The sequence below is a fragment of the Chaetodon auriga genome, chromosome 23 (assembly GCF_051107435.1).
Source record: "Chaetodon auriga isolate fChaAug3 chromosome 23, fChaAug3.hap1, whole genome shotgun sequence".
Lineage (NCBI taxonomy): Eukaryota > Metazoa > Chordata > Actinopteri > Chaetodontiformes > Chaetodontidae > Chaetodon > Chaetodon auriga.
The window spans coordinates 4,019,994-4,042,074 of NC_135096.1; the positions used below are offsets into that span (position 1 = coordinate 4,019,994).

The window sequence follows — 22,081 nt, forward strand, 5'->3', positions numbered from 1 at the left end:
TCCATCAAATCTTGGACCAAAGCAGGACTCAAATTACTACTACAGTACTTGAGTATGTGTACCTATTTTCCATCGATCAGTGGAATCAGGGTTAGCCTTTGTTAGCATCTATTAGCCTCAATCACGTCACTGTTTTTTCTCATGCAGTCATCAGTCAGAACATGTGTGTGGAGGAAATGTTCAACTGGAGTCAAGAGTTGAAGACTGGTCATACTGGGCAGCTTCCACATGTGAGGATATAAACGAATGAGAAGAAGAACGATGCTGAAAATAAACAAACAGGTTTAAAAAACTTCTCTGATAAATAACAGTTCAAACAAGAATCTGTGATATTTTAATGTTATTAACAGTTTACCTCTTTGCAGCAGAAGGTCGATCTTTAGAGTCATTAAGGTGACCAAATGACCGTTTCCTCTTCAAGGACACACAGCTGGGTTCAGGTCCAGGTCCAGGTACAGGTCCAGGTTCAGGTCCAGGTCCATCAGAGGCTGGTCTCCCATAGATCCTGTCAGACACAGAGAAAGACCACCAGGGACAGAAATTCACTTTTTCTTCTTCAGACTCAGAAGCTGCTGGAGAAACTAGCAGCTATCAACAAGAAAAGGATCAACACACCAAAGTTCAATCAAACATGAAGCTGAATGATTTCAGTCTGTGGATCATCGCTTCATTTGTCCATCAAATCTTGGACCAAAGCAGGACTCAACGGACTGATTTCTGAGCAGATTTTACTGTGATTGACAGTAAAATCTGCTCAGAAATCAGAAGACTAAACTGTGGAGTCCATCAGCACCGACTCTGTTGGTCTGTTTTCTAACGTTTGCATCACGAGACTCAGCACAAATATCCTGACTGTTATTTAGAGATGATGGTCGCTGAAGCATTTTAGTCCAACATTCAAAGAGGAAGTTTGATGGTAAAGAGATTTTGGAAGGTCCCCACTGGATTTGTGCTGAAGCCTCATATTATCCTCAGCTTTCAGTGTCCACATGTGGACATGTCAGTGCTGTTTAGGGACAGACTGGACAAATGTCCTTTAACACTAATCTAGCTCTTAATCTGAACCTTAGAAGAACAACTGGTCAGACTGGATTTAATGGGGACAAACATCAGCAGTGGACAACATGAGGAGGACATGTGGACATTTCAGGTCAAATTGTCCAACACAAGACCCGATGCAAGATGGTGCCGATGTGCAAGGCTGTCTGTCAGCTCTGCCTAGTTCGTTGTTTGCTGTCTTTTTACTTCTCTGTATATGCTGCCAAGATTTCTCTGCCACACTCGTTTATGATCGTCAAACACTTTTTAATATCTGAGTATCTGATCGTTTGTCGTCGCACAATTTGGGAGATCGAATGTTAAAATTTCCTTTCCTGTCGGACATACCAGCGTACCTCTGCCATTTACCTGCGGCGGTTCCCCACAACAAATGTCCCAGGTGACGGGGCAAACGCGGCGGTGTGCATGTGAAAGTGAAGGCTTACCTGGCCTCCACCTGTGTGACGTAACGGGAAATGTCCCGTTCCTGCCTCATGGTGGTGGTGACTTCTTCACTTCCCGGGAATTGGATTTTATGTTTCTGGCGGAAACCTGGCTCCGAGCTGGTGAGTTGTTACTTTTCTCGGAGCTTCTTCCTCCCCAGTGTGACTTTCTCAGCTCTCCTCGGACTACAGGTAAAGCAGCAACCTCTTTTAAAGAAGAGAAATCTGGACACTTCTGTTCTATCTATTTTAGGCCCATTTCTAAACTCCCCTTTTTATCTAAAGTCTAAGAGAAAGTTGTTTTTAATCAACTGAAACCTTTTTTAGATGATTTTAGTATTTATGAAAAATTCTAATCTGGTTTTAAGGCACGCCATAGTACTGAAACTGCCCTTTTAAGAGTTTTTAATGATCTTCTTTTAACAGTTGACTCTGGAAATATGCAGTTTTAGTGCTTTTGGATTTGTCGGCAGCTTTCGACACAGTCAACCATGCCATTCTTTTATCGAGGCTGGAACAGTGCATGGGTATAAAGGGAACAGCCCTGAAATGGTTTGAGTCTTATCTGACTGACAGGAGCTTCTGTGTTCGCCTTGGTGAATGCTCCTCACCAGTGGCCCCTCTCTCCTGCGGGATTCCACAGGGCTCCATATTAGGTCCTGTACTATTTGCCCTGTACATGTTGCCCCTGGCGTCAATTTTTAAAAAATATAATATCTCATTCCACTGCTTTGCTGATGACATTCAGATCTATCTGCCCTTAAAGTCTAATTGTGCAGACTCTCTGGAACCCTTGTTTATGTGTTTAAAAGACTTAAAATCATGATTGGGTTTAAACTTACTCCTTGTCTTAATGAAGACAAGACTGAGGTTGTTGTATTTGGCTCTTCCGACAAGCTGGAGTCTTGTACTAGCACTCTTGGCCCTTTAGGGTTGGTCACTCATCCCTTTGTTAAAAACCTGGGTGTGTTCTTCGAGAGTGCCTTTAATTTCAACAAGCAGATTAGCACTGTCATTAAAAACAGTTTCTTCCAGTTAAGGGTGCTCGCCACAGTCAAGCCATATCTTCCTCGTGGTGACTTTGAGAGAGTCATTCATGCTCTGATCACAATCAGGCTGGACTACTGTTATTCTTTGTATGTTGACCTCGATCAGTCGTCTCTCCGCCGGGTGCAGTGGGTCCAAAATGGTGCCACTCTGCTTTTAACTGGGACCAGAAAGCGGGAGCATATAACCCCAGTCTTGGCACCGCTACACTGGCTTCCTGTTCATTTTAGAATAGTTTTTAAGGTTTTATTTCTTGTTTTTAAAGTTTTACATGGGTTGGCCCCCCATTATTTAGCAGACCTTATTCAGGTCCACAAATCTATTAAAGAACTGAGGTCGTCCAGTCAAGTGGTCCTGGAAGTCCCCAGATCCAGACTCAGGACTAAAGGTGACCAAGCCTTTTCAGTGGCAGCCCCTAAACTCTGGAAAAGCCTGCCACTGGACATTAGGACTGCTCGGACTACGGAATCTTTAAAGTCCCGGCTGAAGTCCCGTCTTTACTCAGTGGCTTTCAGTTCGGTTGGGCGCTGACATCCTGGCTGCATATATTATTTTTTTTTCATTGTATGTTCATGTATGTTCTTCTTGCAGTGCTTAGAAGTCTGTAAAGCACTTTGGTCAACTTTGGTTGTTTTTAAATGTGCTGTATAAATAAAATTGACCTTGACCTTGACCTAACACTGAGAATAACTTACTGTCTGTCAGAGACATGTTGCTGTTTAAAAGAAATGGGGAGATCCTTTGATCAGTCACTCCTGAAGGACACACAGCTGGGTCCAGGTCCAGGTCCAGGTCCAGCTCCAGGTCCAGGTCCAGGTCCAGGTCCAGGTCCAGGTCCAGCAGAGTCTGGTGGGTCCTGCTGCTCTGGCCTTCAACACAACACACACAGAGCTTTGAGTGTGAATAATGATGATGGAGAGATTCGAGTGCTCTGACATGGAGACGAGTCCTGGACAGTCAGAGATCCTGGTCTCACCTCTGAGCTTCGGTCTGGCCGTCATCGTCCCCACACAGACTGGTTTTAGAGGGACGGACTCCCTCCTCTCTGTCCTCACACCGATTCATGCTGCTGAAGTCACATCAGCTCACACACACTTTGATCTGGAGAGGAAACACAAATCATTCATGTGCACATCAGCTGATATCATCCTTTCATGGTTTCACCTGTCCAAATATCAGCTGCTCCTCCTCTGATTGGCTGTTATCTCGTCTTTCATATCAGTGTCAGCTGAATGCAGTCAGACAGCAGTGTGAGGCCGAGCTGCTGTACTTCTATCAGTCCACTAGATGGCGCCATGAAGCTGCAGTGAAGTGAACACACACTTGATGCCTGGACGACCGTTGACATCCACTGACACACACTGACTGAATCTGACAGGAAGCTTCAGTTTGTGGAATATTCAGTAAATTCAACATGACTGAAAGTTTCTTTGCGCCTGAACGATCCTCGATCATCAATAAGTGAAGGAGAAAGTCAAATATTTACACAGGAGAAATATAAAATAGCAGAACTATTCAAGTACAGTACAAGTACTTCCAGACTGTACTTAATAATAGCTAATTGAGTAAATTAGTGACTTTCCACCACTGAGAGATCCTTTCAAAATAAAAGCCTGACTCAAACAAGCCCTCTCGGGTCATATTAAAAGAGGAATCTTTAATTTGATTCTTGATCACATTGAAGCATAAAGTGAGAAAAAGCAGCGACACTCGTTGCTGTTGGAGGAGAGTTCAGAGCTCTGACAGCTCATTTAGTGACACAGTTACAGATTGAGTTAAGAAATAAAAGGTTTCAGCTCCTCACGGCCCTCTGAATGCTCCTTCCTGCTGTCTCCACATCAACTATTGAGGATCAGCTCGCTCTGCTTCAGCTCTTATTCCAGCGTTTACACTCACAAACATCCACACAACATGGCCGATGTTTTTAACGGAGCTGCTTTCAGCTCCTTCGGCCATAGTTCACAGTTAAACTCAGAGTTTGGAGAAACAATGGACGGAGCTGCAGATCAATGCCGTTTGTGCTGAAGCTAAGCTAACGACAGCTTGAGTAAAAAACACTTGAAACGAGTTACTTTACCTTCAGCTGGAGCTTCAGAGGAGAAAACAAACTGTGACACACCCAAGAGAGAAAGTGAAAGTAAAGCTCAGACAGGAAGCAGCACAGAGAGAGAGAGAGAGAGAGAGAGAGAGAGAGATGTTTAAGTTTATTAAGAGAGAGACAGAGATCTTTTTGTTCTCTGCATAAAGTCTTTATTCGTGACATTCACACCATCATGCTTCTTCCCAGAAGTGTTACAGTCACATGATCATAGATGATTTGTCCCTCTGTCCCCCCATAACCCCACACTGCCTGGACACTGTCCAGGTCCTGAGCAGCTCTGTAAAAGCTGAACTCAGCAGTCTGGACTTCACCATTCTCACAAACACAGGAACCACATCAACATTCAAGGCTTCCTCCACCTTCCTCCTCCAGCTCACACACACCGCCATCTTAGCCTGTCCTCAGACAAAGGCCAGTACCTGACATTTGTTCTTTCTTTGGCGAGTGTACTTAAAACCAAAGATAAAAACCTGCTGCATAAAAACTTCTCCACATCTGCTAAAAAAGGCCTCCAGCAGCACAAACAGAGCCCTAAGATGAATGCACTGAGAAGCAGTGAAAACACCATCTCTCTCTGGCTGCAGAGGGGACATGTGTCCTCTACGGCAGCGTTGACCACAGAGATGAAGGAGTTCACTGCCACGACGCCATGGAGGATCCTCCACTGCAAGTCTGCCTGTTTCCTTGTTAAAGGAGGTTTGTATAAAGACCTTTATGCAGGTTTAAAGTCAGGGTTTAAACTGCAGTATGTCCTCCACGGTGCGTCACTGCGCCCGTCTGCTCTGGTTCAAGGACTTTACCGGCAGTTTGTATAGTGACTGCCCTGAGGCGTCCTCCAGAGCAACACCTGCAGGGTCAACAGGGTCGAGTAGAGGACCAGAACAGTTTTTAAAACCAGTGAACAGTCTGACGAGAAGCCAGTGCAGCAGGGTCGTCCAACCCAGGTCAGGTCACCTCCACCACCTGGCTCAGAGTGGAATCTCCTGCAGTGTGAAGTGCTCTGTGCAGAGTTGGTCCACCCCTGCTGGGACCGTCCAATCGTCCTCCATGCAGCACAGGTTCTTGCAGGAGCCAGCACAGACAGTCGGCCTGCTCCTGCCTCTGCTTCCTCAGTAGAGACCACACTGTAAAAACACTTCTGTAGAAGACTGGCAGAGATAAGCTGTTCAGCTTGCTGGAGTCCATCAGAAACAGAGGCAGGCCCAGTCCCAGACCACCACACTGCTTCAGGATGCAACAGGATGCTGCTCTCCACACCAGGTCCATAGGCCCAGTGAGCAGTCTCTGGATGTACTGGAGTCGAAAAGCAGCTCCCCTGCTGGCCAGATGGACTAAACCCTGTCCACCTTCCTCCTTAGGAAGGAACAGGACACTCCGAGGGACCCAGTGCAACCTGTCCCAAAAGAAATCTACTAAAATTCTCTGAATTTGTGATAAAAGAGAAGCTGGAGGATCAACACAGGCCAACCGATGCCACAGAGCAGAAGACACCAGATTGTTAATGACCAGAACATGGCCTCTTTAAGACATTTTGGGTAAAATCCACTTCCACTTCATGAGCTGACCTTTGACCTTTTCTTCGTCCCAGTTTTTATGTAAAAACATGTTGTTGCCCAGAAAGACTCCCAGATACTTTAGCCCCCCTTTCTTCCAGACGAATCCTCCAGGTAGCCTGAGCTGATCTCCCAGCCTGTCCCCCACCATGACCGTCTCACTCTTCCCCCAGTTTGCTTTGGCTGATGATACGGAAGTGAACAGGTTGACTGTATTCATGTATCGATGTCTCTCTGTGTGTTGACCAGGATGATGACATCGTCTGCGTACGCTGACAGTTTAAAGAGACGTCACAGTCAGCCAAACGAACACCACTCAGATCACGTCTCAGCGTCTGAAGCAGAGGCTCGATGGCTAATGAGTAGAGCATGCCGGACAAAGAGCAGCCCTGTCTGACCCCCCTCTGAACACTAAAAGGGGCACTCAGACCTCCATTAATTTTCAGAACACTCGCAATGTCACTGCACAGAACCTGGATCTCAAAAATTTAAATATCATGGAAAAGTTCATCTTTTCCTGTCATTTAATTCAGTGAAAACCTCACATATTTTAGAGTTATTACCCATAGACTGAAACATTTATAGCCTGTCTTGTTTTAATTTGGATAATTATGGCTTACAACTCTTGAAAATCAAAAATCCAGCATCCCAACATATTAGAATATTTCATGAGATCAATCCAAAAAAAGGATTTATAACAAAAAAAGTCCAACTTGTGAAAAGTATGTTGATTTATTTCACACTGGACTTCAGGCCACTTGGATTCTGTGCCTCTCCACTCTTCCTCCAGACTCTGGGACCTCGATTTCCAAATGAAATACAAAATGTACTTTCATCTGAAAAGAGGATTTGGGACCACTGAGCAATGGTCCTTCTTACTTGCCTTAGAGTTGTGGCAGCTGCTGAAAAAGCTGTGATAGCATCACGTGACATTGTAGGCTATGCAGATCTCCCTCTACTGGTACCACATGCTGTTTCAATGATTTTGCTTGAACAGAAAACTTCTCAACTGTCAACAGCAAGGTGGCTCAGATATAACACGATTCTGCTTGACATGCCTAACATCACTGTTAAAAGATGCAATGTTCTTAACCCTGCAAATTTTCTCCCTACACCAGATGATGGACAACCACACGACTGCGTGGCAGTCATGAATGAAACCTGTTCTCCCAGGCCCGATCTGCAGGACACACCTTTACAGAATGCTGACCTAGAACTGTTTGTGGACGGTTCAGCCTCGAGAAACTCAACAATCGGTAAAAACCAAGCAGGTTTTGCTATTACAACACTACATGACACAATTGTTGCACAGCCACTCCCCTCAAATTATTCTGCACAAGCCGCAGAATTGGTTGCACTGACAGAAGCATGCAAACTTGCTTCTGATAAAACAGTTAACATACATACTGACAGCAGATATGCATGGGGAGTGGTACATGATTTTGGCCGTCTTTGGGCCAACAGGGATTTTTTAACTTCCACGGGCAAACCCATTGCCCATCACACCATGGTTGCTGCACTTCTCGATGCTGTCCTCCTTCCAAAACAGGTCGCTATCTGCAAATGCCAAGCGCACACAAACAATGATGATTTTGTTTCACAGGGGAACGCCAGAGCGGATGCTGCAGCTAAGGCAGCAGCACAGCTAGATAACACTAAAAACAACATGCAATGTCTTGCCATTGTTGACTCACCATTGACACCCACAGCTGATTTGCAGGACCTGCAGGCCAGAGCCGGCCATGAAGAGAGGGTGGCTTGGAAAAAAGCAGGCTGCTCTTTTTCTATCAAAGTGTGGTACGGGCCAAATGATAAACCATGTTTGCCTAAATATTTGTTTCCTCATTATGCTAAGTTGACACATGGAAGAGATCATGTGTCAAAAGGGGGTATGATGAGTGCAATACAGAGATATTGGTTCACAAAGGGTTTCTCTAACTTCTCCCAAAAATTTTGTCAAAGTTGTGTGATCTGTGCTACTAACAATGCAGGCAGAGGCATCCAGATACAACAGAGTGCTCATCCACCACCACAAAAACCTTTTGATCCCTTACAAATGGACTTCATTGAGCTAACACCTAGCGAGGGAAAGAAATACTGTTTGGTTTTTGTTGACATGTTTTCCAAGTGGGTGGAAGCTTTTCCCACTTCTAAACAGGATTCAGCAGCAGTAGCAAAAGCTTTAATCAGAGAAATAATTCCCAGATGGGGAATTCCAGGTAAGATCTCGTCTGACAATGGTACACCTTTCGTGAGCACAGCCCTGAAGAGCGTGGGTGAGTATTTTGGTATTGACATGAGGCAACATTGTGCCTATCACCCAGCAAGCGGGGGGGCTGTTGAAAGAGAGAATGGTACATTGAAAGGCAAGTTGGCTAAATGCTGTGTTGAAACTGGTTTAACTTGGACAAAAGCACTACCGATTGTTTTGATGCACATGAGAGCTAGGGTCAGAAGCAGGAACGGCCTCAGCCCATTTGAAATCCTCTTTGCACGGCCAATGAATACAGGGATTGGACCGGTTAAGAGGCAACTCCCTCATGCCAGCCAGTGCGAAGATGAAATGTTACGTTATTGTGCAAACCTGTCCTCTGTGCTTTTTGAAATCCACAAACAGGCTAAGGACGCCCTACCGAAAGCCACGGAGCGAAAACTACTGTTCTGCCAATTTCCGTTGTCTTTCTGTGAGTTTATTCTGACGCCTGCCGACAGACTCCCTTCTTGTTGTCTCGAGTGTGAGATGACAAGAAAGAGCCCGCAGCAGAAGAAGTTGATAGATTATATACAATATATTATCTTTGTAGACAGGATGACTACACGTCATAATGTGTTGTGCAATCAGGACACAAGGTTCACTTAATCAGTGCATAATAACATGGTCAGCAGATTATGACACACGGACGCACCTAATCATACGATATGGTTGTTCATTTGTCTTTAAGACAGTGAATACTTACGATTAAGTACAGAGAAGATGAATAATAAGAATTCCCATTACACTACTATTACTCAGCACAGGTGAAACCAACTTTAATATGGATGAATAATGAGATGAGACCCAAATGGAAACTCATTGAGTTTAATTTGGCTGAATCACTCAGTACTTTGATTTTCTCAGTTTCGAAAAAAGCACAGATTAAAACACAAAGTTATTCTGTACATAACACATTTAAAATCTGGAGAAGAACATGTAAAATAACCAGAGTTAAGGAACAGGAAATCACTTGTTGAAGAGAGATAGCCTGGGATCCAGATTTTATTCCAAATAGTATTGATGATGTTTTTAAAAAATGGGAGAGTAAGGGCCTCACAAGATTCTGTCAAATGTACAAGGAAGAAGCAATGGATTCTTTTGAAAATACAGTAAATAGATATGGTTTAAACAAGAATCACTTTTACAGATATTTGCAAGTGAGAAACTATTTGAAGGAAAAAGTCCAAATTACATCTCTTGGAGATCTCCATCCCATTCTGAGACATATGATAAAGGCCAATCAAAAGCATAATTTGAAAAATATAACTGGACAAATGTATCAAATAAATGTAATGTATCAAATATTTTAGAACACCAGTGATGTTCAGCAAATATACACAGAATAATTCTAGCTGCTGGAGGGAATGCGGGGAAGACAAAGCGGACCACACTCACATATTCTTTACATGTAAAAAAATAGAAATGTATTGGTCAGAAGTCATACACATAATAAAAATATAATATAAACACACTTGATGCTGAGAATTACAGCACTCAAACAAATAACAAGAATCTGGAAAAAGTTGGAAGCCCCCAAAGTAAATAAATGGCTAGAGACTGTAGAGAATATTTATAGGATGGAGAGGGTAACTTATAGAATTAATACAAAAGAAAAGTTGTTGGAAAAAAGATGTAACTAGATATATCCTCTGCATACAGTAGAGATGAAGCCTAAAAAAAAACTACTTACTCTTTATGTGCGCATTTATATTACTGTTGTATTTGTTGTAATTGCGTGCGTATTTTTTGCTGGGTAATGTTATTTTTTATTTATTTATTTATTTTGCTTACTTTTGGGGTATTTGTGTATATGTGTTTTAAGTTATGAAAGGTTATGTTTGACTGTGCCACACAGGTGAAAGATAACAAAAAACTAAATATTGTGTCAAGTTATTTAAATAACAGGATGTGTATTGTAGGAATGTCGTATACTGTACTGACACAATAAAGTATAAAAAAAAAAGTTTCCTTTTTTTCAGTTGTTTCTCATGTACCGTTGAAGTTTGAAGACTTTTCTAAAAGTCTTTGACAGATTTGTTTAACAATGATTTCCAAACTTGTTTTTCTGCTTTGGAAGATGAAACTTGACCCCAAATCAAGGTTTGAGTCACAAACAGTATCACGACATGTTATCAGACACCAAAACCTCTGCTGGTCAAACTGAAGACTTGTTGGTGGTAATAAAGTTGTTTGAATGAAGTGGACGTCTGCTAACGAGGTCCACGTCCCTCAGGTTGTCTCTGGTGTTGAGGGAAACCTGTGCTGCTCTCGCTGTGGTCACTTGTCTTGGATTTTGAAGGTTGCTGTCTCCTTCCTCATGTCTTAATACGTCAACAAACAGTTCAAGTGTTATCAGCCATCAGGAATTAGTTTGTGCTCACTTGATTCTTGGTTCAGCTCGATGTTGTTGAGTAAAATGAACCATGAAAACACAACATGAAGTGAAACAATCAAGATGATATCTGATATTTTAACGGTTATCGGTCTCCTTGATTTCTAAAAAAACGTATTGGTGGACCTCTAGTCCTGATCTGAGAGACACAACAAACACTCACAGTAACATTCAGCTTTGATTGGAACAGGATCCAGAATTGAAATCAACACACAGCTGAAGGTTCAAGTCCACAGTGTTTCGACAGTTTAATGATCACAGCTTCCATCTTTAAAGGACTGGAAGTGGAAGAAGTTCACAAAGTAAATTAGGAATCTTTTCGATCATTTTCAACAAAGTTCATTGATCAATTTTCTTCCAATAACCTGAAAGACTGATGTGACTGAGATCCTGCACAGACTCAACTGATCTGTTCAGCAGTGTTTCTCTAACAGGAGGAGACTCTTCCTCCTACAGAGGACACAGAGACACTGAGGAACGAGAACTGATACCAAAACCAGGATAAAGAGGTTCAGTGAATGTGGTGTTGAAGGTGTGGAGGTGGATCAGTGAGTCAGAGGAGACACTGTAGAAGGACAGAGTGCCAGCAGGACAGTCCACATACACTCCTACTCTGTTAGAGACAGAAGAGGAGGAGGAGGAAGAGGAGGAGATGGAGATGGGTGTTATTCTGTTATTGTGACAGACAGAGTAACGATCATCAGAGCAGAACAGATTCCAGGACTGATCATTCCATCCAAACAAACACTCTCTCCTGTCTCCTTTCCTTCTGATTCTTCTGTAACTCACTGACACAGAAACTCTTCGTCTACACTCGACCTCCCAGTAACAGCGACCAGTCAGACCAGTTCCACACAGCAGCTGAGGCCAGTAGTCAAACCTGTCTGGATGATCAGGATATGACTGATCCTCCTCCACACGTGTCATCGTCCTGTTGTTGTCAGACAGTTTGATCTCTCTGTTCACTGTGTTTGTGTCCAGTTTGAGTTCACAGGAATCTGATGGAGAGAAGAAGAAGAAAACAGCTGCAGTTATTGATCCATCATCTGTTGATTGATGGACAGTTTGATAATGACATCAGAGATGTGAATGAGTGATGTCACAGTTTGAAGATGGCTGAATGTGCTCTGCTTTGTTTTCATCAGTCAAATTAAAGACACACTTACACTTCCTCAGACCTGGTCTCAACCATCGGACTCCAGCAGGCTCCACCCTGAAAGGAGGAGTGGGGTCAGAGCAGCACCTCCTCTTTCAGCATGCAAACATGGACGTTACATCACTCTCACACACACAAACACAACATGTTGATCCGGCCTGCTTCTCCCTGCTGCCCCTAAACCTCTTCAGCTCTGCTCAGACACTGACAGCGACACTGATTCTCTCTCATCATTAAATCTGCCTTCATCAGCTCATTTCCTCATTTCAATCTGTTGCTGACTTCTATTCTAAGCTGCTTCACTCATTGATCGCTCTCTCGCTCTCCCACCTGTGATGATCAATAATCAGTCTGACTTTGTCTTCACTGAACAAACCAACAGAGCTTTAATCATTGATTATTGGACACGGTTCTCCTCGTCATGTCCCATATGTGACCATGCTTCATGTGTTCATTAGAAGTGTGAATACTGTCAATAAATTCAATATCTGAGACAAGTCATCATGACTCTGTTGTGTGGAAATCTTTTGATGTCAAACTTCCTGAAGTTCATCAGAACAAGAAGCCACTTGATGTCTGCACATGGAAATATTTACAAGCCATGTTTGCTGTGAAGACCATGTTCAGTCCAATTGTTCTCCACTGATGAAGGAACAGTCCAACATTTTGAGGAAAACACTTGAATGAAGCATCTCAAAAGTCCTGCTCTGTCCTGTGGTTGTCAGGTTCCAGCAGATTGAACTAAATAGAACTGCTTTGGACTTATTGGAAGCTTGTTTTTATGTCTTTTGAGGACAAACAGGACATTTGTCAAACTGACAGACAGTTCTTTTTCCATGCAGAGATCTGTCCAAACTGCATCAATTGTGACCAACAGGTCATTATCATGTTTGTTCCTGGAGATGTTCTCCTTGAGACCTCCAACACAAATATGTCCTTTTCATGTTCAACCAGTGTTTATGTTGTGATCAAAGGACAAAGGTTTCCTACATGTGTGATTGTTCATGTCTCACTCACATCCACCATCAACCAAAAAGACAGACAACATGTTTCCAGCTCGTCCTCCTCTTTCATACTGACTGACTGTGGCTGCAGCAGCCTCTTCATACCTGAGAGTGTCCAGTCTGCAGTGAGGATCCTCCGGTCCAGCAGACAGCAGCTTCACTCCTGAGTCTCCTGGATGATTGTAGCTCAGGTCCAGCTCTCTCAGATGGGAGGGGTTGGATCTCAGAGCTGAGGCCAGAGAAGCACAGCCTTCCTCTGTGATCAGACAGCCTGACAGCCTGCAAACACACAGAACAACACACATGGAAGATCATCTGAGGGTCCTGCTGTGTCCGTCAAATCATTGTTCTCAAAATGCAGAGATCTGATAGGCTGAGCAGCATCACTTGGGAGGATTTACAACACATAATAATTCTCAACTGTTTCTGTGTTTGAGGTCAACGACTTCACACTCGACACTTCACTTCCTGAGGTCCTCAGCGACACCTTTGTGGTAATTAATCATGACTGAATCAGGAATAAATTGACATCCACTAATCAAAGTCACATGACAACAAAACATAAATGAGGATTTCCATCTCAGCCAAACTTCATTAATGAAAGGAACATTGAGAGAAAACGTCTGCCAATCAATGTATGAATGTGTCAAACGTGTGGACTTCTGAGGTTAAAAAAAGAAGTCGCTTTTACAACAAACAGTAACTTGATCTGACCTGAGAGTTTCCAGTGCACAGTGTGGACTCTCCAGGCCAGCAGACAGCAGCTTCACTCCTGAATCCTGCAGGTTGTTGTTACTCAGGTCCAGCTCTCTCAGACTGGAGGACTGGGATCTGAGGACTGAGGACAGAACTTCACAGCTTCTCTCTGAGAGGTTACAGCCACTCAGTCTGAAGAACAAGAAGAAAAAGAACATGTATTTTAAAATGTTGAGTCTCTTCTCAGCATGTGTTCATATCTTTGCTGTTCCATCATAAACATGCTGTAAATGTTGATTCATTCTCGTCTGTAAGAACACAGTCATGTGTCCTTCATGAGGGGACAGTGTCAGACCTGAATCCAGTTCCTGAGTGTCATGCTTAAACCTGCTGGATGAAGTTTAAAGTTTCAAAGTCTCGAATGTGCAGTTAAAAATAAACAGGAGACTCCGAGATTGACTGAGTGCTGAAACTAATATATGAAGTGAATGATTTAAAGGATCAGCAGTTTTCTGCCAGCATTCCTCTCTCGTCTTATGTGCAGCAACAGTCTTGATTTTCCTCTTTTATTTTTTACATTCTCCAAAGCTCTCCATTATATCAACCTGTTCCTCTGGACTGAAGGAGGGGGGACATGATTGGTCCTTTATGTGGTGACAAAGAGTCAAATGATGGAGAAAACATCTCTTTTTATGGGAACGTGCACAGAGGCTGATGAAGGAAACCTCAGTGAACAAAGAAAGCTGTTTTGTTTAACTTACATCGTAGTTCATCCTCCAGAGCGACACGTGATACAGCCTCTATGCTTGTCAATACAAACAGTAACTTGATCTGACCTGAGAGTTTCCAGTGCACAGTGTGGACTCTCCAGTCCGGCAGACAGCAGCTTCACTCCTGAATCCTGCAGGTTGTTGTTACTCAGGTCCAGCTCTCTCAGACTGGAGGACTGGGATCTGAGGACTGAGGACAGAACTTCACAGATTCTCTCTGAGAGGTTACAGCCACTCAGTCTGAAGAAGAAGAAGAAGAAGAAAAAGAACATTTATTTTAAAATGTTGAGTCTCTTCTCAGCGTGTGTTCAAATCTTTGCTGTTCCATCATAAACATGTTGTAGATGTTCATTCATTGTCTTCACGTCTGTAAGAGCACAGTCATGTGTCCTTCATGAGGGGACAGTGTCAGACCTGAATCCAGTTCCTGAGTCTCATGTTTAAACCTGCTGGATGAAGTTTAAAGTTTCAGACTCTCGAATGTGCAGGTAGAAAGAAACAGGAGGCTCTGAGAGTGACTGAGTGCTGAAACAAATATATGAAGTGAATGATTTAAAGGATCAGCAGTTTTCTGCCAGCATTCCTCTCTCGTCTTATGTGCAGCAACAGTCTTGATTTTCCTCTTTTATTTTTTACATTCTCCAAAGCTCTCCATTATAACAACCTGTTCCTCTGGACTGAAGGAGGGGGGACATGATTGGTCCTTTTTGTGGTGACAAAGAGTCAAATGATGGAGCAAACGTCTCTTTTTACAGGAACGTGCACAGAGCCTGATGAAGGAAACCTGAGTTAACAAAGGAAGCTGATAACCACCGTCGTGATGCCGTTATCTCTGCCTGGAGTTCATGTTTAGTTGAGGCAGCTCACACAGAGGAAGCCTGGCTTGGTCCAATTTGTTTTGTCCTTCATCCCACTGAGCTTCACATGAGACAGCCTCTGTGCTGGACATAAACTGCTGACTCATAGTCCTTCAGAATTCTTGTCTCCCATGACTCAGCACTCTGATCAATAGTAAATTCATCAGATTTAATGACCCATGCTGCACTTTGTGAAACCTCACTGTGGAAGATATTCCTGCACAGATTTCAATTACAGATACGCAAAATATTTCTACAGCTACGAGGCTTCATGACACATCTGCAGACTTGAATTTGAGGGATTTTTTTTCTGAATTCACACATTCAGACACGTGTACACATTTTTCTGACATGCACAGAAAAGATGATCTACAACTGCAGGCTGGAAAATTTTTTCTGATCATCATGACACAAACTCAAAATCATCAAACTGTCAGAGATCTGAAAATTAAAAAAATAGACTAAAAGATTCAAATCAAGACATGACAGAGACTGTTTAAACTAAATGAATCTCTAAATGTACAGAACTAACTTAAATCTGTCAACACAAACAGTAACTTGATCTGACCTGAGAGTTTCCAGTGCACAGTGTGGACTCTCCAGTCCAGCAGACAGCAGCTTCACTCCTGAATCCTGCAGGTTGTTGTGACTCAGGTCCAGCTCTCTCAGACTGGAAGACTGAGATCTGAGGACTGAGGACAGAACTTCACAGCTTCTCTCTGAGAGGTTACAGCCACTCAGTCTGAAGAAGAACAAGAAGAAAAAGAACATTTATTTTAAAATGTTGAGTCTCTTCTCAGCGTGTGTTCAAATCTTTGCTGTTCCATCATAAACATGTTGTAGATGTGACAATAAATCATCACTGAATCAGGAACAAACAGACATCCAGAAACCAACATCACATGATATATAAAAAAATGAATCTGGGAGAAAATGAGGCTCATTGATATTTTGAGTTTTTGTGAAATGATGTTCAGAAATAATTTCACAGCCTTCAGTCGAACATCATCTTTTGTGTGAATGTGAAAAAATAGTTTGCACGAATCTGAATGTGTGAGTTTGATTTAAGAAATCTCACAAATGAAAGTTTCGCTGTAGAAATATTTTCCATGTTTGAAAAGGTTTTGTGCAAACAGATAATCTGAATATACTTCAGATATTTTCAGCAGTGAAGTTTCAGAGTCTGAGAGACTGAAACACAAATTTCCTATCTTTGTGAGTGACACTGAAGTTTCAGCTACAAGTTCACTGAGCTGGTAGGAAATAATTCACTGAGCGTCTCTCAGTCCACGCAGGCGTCCGTTCATTGTCCTCATGTCTGTAAGAACACAGCTGTGCTGCTGTTCCACTGACTGAAAGCTCAGAGTTGTGTGATATATTCAGAGGAACAGTTTGAGTCAGCCATAGAGGCTGTGTTCTGTGGAGCTCTGGTTGTGTCTGTGGTTGAGGCTGTCACAATCCCTCCTGATGGCCACACACATCAAGCACCACTTTGCTTCATTCTCTGGTGAGCTGGACCCAGACCCAGCTCTGAGACTGGACCAGCACCTGCCAACAGCAGTCTGTCCAGCCATTGGATGGACCCTGCAGTCGCCATCTTCCCTGATGAGTCCTCTCTCTCTGGTCAAAACAAACCCTGCCCACACCTGACCTGCTCCAGACGAGGTTCTGTTCACAGTTTCAGACTGAACTTTAATTCTTCTCCTGATGGTTTTCTCTATGAGGATCCAGACTCTCAGCTGAGGGAATACGTTCTGTCTGCAGACCTGCTGAGCCAAACGTTCAAAGCCGTGTGACCACAGCAGAACAAACCTGATGCTTCATGTTGTTTTCAGCCACAGGAACCTTCTTGCATTTAGCTGGTAATCAATCATTTTGTCCCTGTTTGCTTCAGCTCACATTCACACTTTAAATCTGACACAGCAGATCTTCAACACACTAAAAGAATGATGAAGGTACAGAATCTAGAGACCACTTTGGATTCTGGTTTTATGTTTGGTCCTGATTTACTGTCAGTTTCATTTGACAGTGCTGGTACTGCAGCTAATAGAACAACTGATGAGTTTATTGGTATTTATCATCGGCTTGTAGCTTTCTGTCAGCATGTCTCTCTTGTCTTATTTGCAGGAACAGTTTTGATGAACGAAACATCTCTTTTTTTGGAATCTGCACAGAGGCTGATGAAGGAAACCTCAGTGAACAAAGAAAGCTGTTTTGTCAAACTTACATCATAGTTCATCCTCCAGAGCGATACAGCCTCTATGCTTGTCAATACAAACAGTAACTTGATCTGACCTGAGAGTTTCCAGTGCACAGTGTCGACTCTCCAGTCCAGCAGACATCAGCTTCACTCCCGAATCCTGCAGGTAGTTGTTACTGATGTCCAGCTCCCTGAGACTGGAGGACTGGGATCTGAGGACTGAGGACAGAACTTGACAGCTTCTCTCTGAGAGGTTACAGCCACTCAGTCTGAAGAAGAAGAAGAAGAAAAAGAACATTTATTTTAAAATGTTGAGTCTCTTCTCAGCGTGTGTTCAAATCTTTGCTGTTCCATCATAAACATGTTGTAGATGTTCATTCATTGTCTTCACGTCTGTAAGAGCACAGTCATGCGTCCTTCATGAGGGGACAGTGTCAGACCTGAATCCAGTTCCTGAGTGTCATGTTTAAACCTGCTGGATGAAGTTTAAAGTTTCAGACTCTCGAATGTGCAGTTAGAAATAAACTGGAGGCTCTGAGAGTGACTGAGTGCTGAAACAAATATATGAAGTGAATGATTTAAAGGATCGGCAGTTTTCTGCCAGCATTCCTCTCTCGTCTTATGTGCAGCAACAGTCTTGATGTTCCTCTTTTATTTTTTCACATTCTCGAAAGCTCTCCATTATAACAACCTGTTCCTCTGGACTGAAGGAGGGGGGACATGATTGGTACTTTTTGTGGTGACAAAGAGTCAAATGATGGAGCAAACGTCTCTTTTTATGGGATCATGCACAGAGCCTGATGAAGGAAACCTGAGTGAACAAAGGAAGCTGATAACCACCGTCGTGATGGCGTTATCTCTGCCTGGAGTTCATGTTTAGTTGAGGTAGCTCACACAAAGGAAGCCTGGCTTGGTCCAATTTGTTTTGTCCTTCATCCCACTGAGCTTCACATGAGACAGTCTCTGTGCTGGACTCAAACTGCTGACTCATAGTCCTTCAGAATTCATGTTTCCCATGACTCAGCACTCTGATCAATAGTCAATTCATCGGATTTAATGACCCACGCTGCACTTTGTGAAACCTCACTGTAGAAAATATTCCTGCACAGATTTTAATTACAGATACGCAAAATATTTCTACAGCAACAAAACTTTATGACACATCTGCAAACTTGAATTTGAGGGATTTTTGTTTTTAATTCACACATTAAGACACATGCACATATTTTTCTGACATGCACAGAAAAGATGATCCACAACTGCAGGCTGGGAAATTATTTCTGATCATCATTTCACAAACTCAAAATCATCAATCTCAGTCAGAGATCTGAAAATAAACAAAATAGACAAAAAGATTCAAATCCGGACATGAGAGAGACTTTAAATTAAATGAATCTCTAAATGTACAGATCTAACTTAAATCTGTCAACACAACCAGTAACTTGATCTGACCTGAGAGTTTCCAGTGCACAGTGTGGACTCTCCAGTCCAGCAGACAGCAGCTTCACTCCTGAATCCTGCAGGTTGTTGTGACTCAGGTTCAGCTCTCTCAGACTGGAGGACTGAGATCTGAGGACTGAGGACAGAACTTCACAGCTTCTCTCTGAGAGGTTACAGCCACTCAGTCTGAAGAAGAAGAAGAAAAAGAACATTTATTTTAATATGTTGAGTCTCGTCTCAGCATGTGTGCAAATCCTTGCTGTTCCATCATAAACATGTTGTAGATGTGACAATAAATCATCAGTGAATCACAAATAAACAGACATCCAGAAACCAACGTCACATGATATAAAAAATGAATCTGGGAGAAAATGAGGCTCATTGATATTTTGAGTTTTTGTGAAATGATGTTCAGTAATAATTTAACAGCCTTCAGTCAAACATCATCTTTTGTGTGAATGTGAAAAAATAGTATGCACGAATCTGAATGTGTGAGTTTGATTTAAAAAATCTCACAAATGAAAGTTTAGCTGTAGAAATATTTTCCATGTTTGAAAAGGTTTTGTGCAAACAGATAATCTGAATATACTTCAGATATTTTCAGCAGTGAAGTTTCAGAGTCTGAGAGACTGAAACACAAATTTCCTATCTTTGTGAGTGACACTGAAGTTTCAGCTACAAATTCACTGAGCTGGTAGGAAATAATTCACTGAGTGTCTCTCAGTCCACGCAGGCGTCCATTCATTGTCCTCATGTCTGTAAGAACACAGCTGTGCTGCTGTTCCACTGACTGAAAGCTCAGAGTTGTGTGATATATTCAGAGGAACAGTTTGAGTCAGCCATAGAGGCTGTGTTCTGTGGAGCTCTGGTTGTGTCTGTGGTTGAGGCTGTCACAATCCCTCCTGATGGCCACACACATCAAGCATCACTTTGCTTCATTCTCTGGTGAGCTGGACCCAGACCCAGCTCTGAGACTGGACCAGCACCTGCCAACAGCAGTCTGTCCAGCCATTGGATGGACCCTGCAGTCGCCATCTTCCCTGATGAGTCCTCTCTCTCTGGTCAAAACAAACCCTGCCCACACCTGACCTGCTCCAGACGAGGTTCTGTTCACAGTTTCAGACTGAACTTTAATTCTTCTCCTGATGGTTTTCTCTATGAGGATCCAGACTCTCAGCTGAGGGAATACGTTCTGTCTGCAGACCTGCTGAGCCAAACGTTCAAAGCCGTGTGACCACAGCAGAACAAACCTGATGCTTCATGTTGTTTTCAGCCACAGGAACCTTCTTGCATTTAGCTGGTAATCAATCATTTTGTCTCTGTTTGCTTCAGGTCACATAAACACTTTAAATCTGACACAGCAGATCTTCAACACACTAAAAGAATGATGAAGGTACAGAATCTAGAGACCACTTTGGATTCTGGTTTTATGTTTGGTCCTGATTTACTGTCAGTTTCATTTGACAGTGCTGGTACTGCAGCTAATAGAACAACTAATGAGTTTATTGGTATTTATCATCGGCTTGTAGCTTTCTGTCAGCATGTCTCTCTTGTCCTATTTGCAGGAACAGTTTTGATGAACAAAACATCTCTTCTTTTGGAATCTGCACAGAGGCTGATGAAGGAAACCTCAGAGAACAAAGAAAGCTGTTTTGTCAAACTTACATCGTAGTTCATCCTCCAGAGCTACACGTGATACAGCCTCTATGCTTGTCAATACAAACAGTAACTTGATCTGACCTGAGAGTTTCCAGTGCACAGTGTCGACTCTCCAGTCCAGCAGACATCAGCTTCACTCCCGAATCCTGCAGGTAGTTGTTACTGATGTCCAGCTCCCTGAGACTGGAGGACTGGGATCTGAGGACTGAGGACAGAACTTCACAGCTTCTCTCTGAGAGGTTACAGCCACTCAGTCTGAAGAAGAAGAAGAAGAAGAAGAAAAAGAACATTTATTTTAAAATGTTGAGTCTCTTCTCAGCGTGTGTTCAAATCTTTGCTGTTCCATCATAAACATGTTGTAGATGTTCATTCATTGTCTTCACGTCTGTAAGAGCACAGTCATGTGTCCTTCATGAGGGGACAGTGTCAGACCTGAATCCAGTTCTTGAGTTTCATGTTTAAACCTGCTGGATGAAGTTTAAAGTTTCAGACTCTCAAATGTGCAGGTAGAAATAAACAGGAGGCTCTGAGAGTGACTGAGTGCTGAAACAAATACATGAAGTGAATGATTTAAAGGATCAGCAGTTTTCTGCCAGCATTCCTCTCTCGTCTTATGTGTAGCAACAGTCTTGATTTTCCTCTTTTATTTGTTACATTCTCCAAAGCTCTCCATTATAACAACCTGTTCCTCTGGACTGAAGGAGGGGGGACATGATTGGTCCTTTTTGTGGTGACAAAGAGTCAAATGATGGAGCAAACATCTCTTTTTATGGGAACGTGCACAGAGCCTGATGAAGGAAACCTGAGTTAACAAAGGAAGCTGATAACCACCGTTGTGATGCCGTTATCTCTGCCTGGAGTTCATGTTTAGTTGAGGCAGCTCACACAGAGGAAGCCTGGCTTGGTCCAATTTGTTTTGTCCTTCATCCCACTGAGCTTCACATGAGACAGCCTCTGTGCTGGACTCAAACTGCTGACTCATAGTCCTTCAGAATTAATGTTTCCCATGACTCAGCACTCGATCAATAGTAAATTCATCAGGTTTAATGACCCATGCTGCACTTTGTGAAACCTCACTGTCGGAAATATTCCTGCACAGATTTTAATGACAGATACGCAAAATATTTCTACAGCTACACAACTTTATGACATATCCGCAAACTTGAATTTGAGAAGTTTCTTTTTTTTCAAATCCTGACATGAGAGAGACTGTTTAAAATAAATGAATCTCTGAATGTACAGAACTAACTTAAATCTGTCAACACAAACAGTAACTTGATCTGACCTGAGAGTTTCCAGTGCACAGTGTGGACTCTCCAGTCCAGCAGACAGCAGCTTCACTCCTGAATCCTGCAGGTTGTTGTTACTCAGGTCCATCTCTCTCAGACTGGAGGACTGAGATCTGAGGACTGAGGACAGAACTTCACAGCTTCTCTCTGAGAGGTTACAGCCTCTCAGTCTGAAGAGACAC

At 42.8% G+C, this 22,081-nt stretch overlaps 2 protein-coding genes across 2 annotated transcripts in view; both read right to left on the reverse strand.

Moving 5' to 3' along the window:
- LOC143316314 (uncharacterized) overlaps window positions 1-90 on the reverse strand; it is a 40,852-nt gene extending 40,762 nt beyond the window's left edge. Inside the window, exon 1 of the mRNA XM_076724201.1 lies at window positions 63-90. Coding sequence (XP_076580316.1) covers window positions 63-73 — 11 coding nt within the window. The 5' untranslated portion in view covers window positions 74-90. The remainder of the gene's footprint in view (window positions 1-62) is intronic.
- Window positions 91-11,207: 11,117 nt separating this feature from the next.
- LOC143316071 (uncharacterized) overlaps window positions 11,208-22,081 on the reverse strand; it is a 109,997-nt gene continuing 99,123 nt past the window's right edge. The window contains 8 exon segments of the mRNA XM_076723785.1: window positions 11,208-11,826; window positions 11,995-12,041; window positions 13,094-13,267; window positions 13,703-13,876; window positions 14,521-14,694; window positions 15,880-16,053; window positions 18,964-19,137; window positions 21,896-22,069. Of these exon segments, the coding sequence (XP_076579900.1) occupies window positions 11,279-11,826; window positions 11,995-12,041; window positions 13,094-13,267; window positions 13,703-13,876; window positions 14,521-14,694; window positions 15,880-16,053; window positions 18,964-19,137; window positions 21,896-22,069 (1,639 nt within the window). The 3' untranslated portion in view covers window positions 11,208-11,278.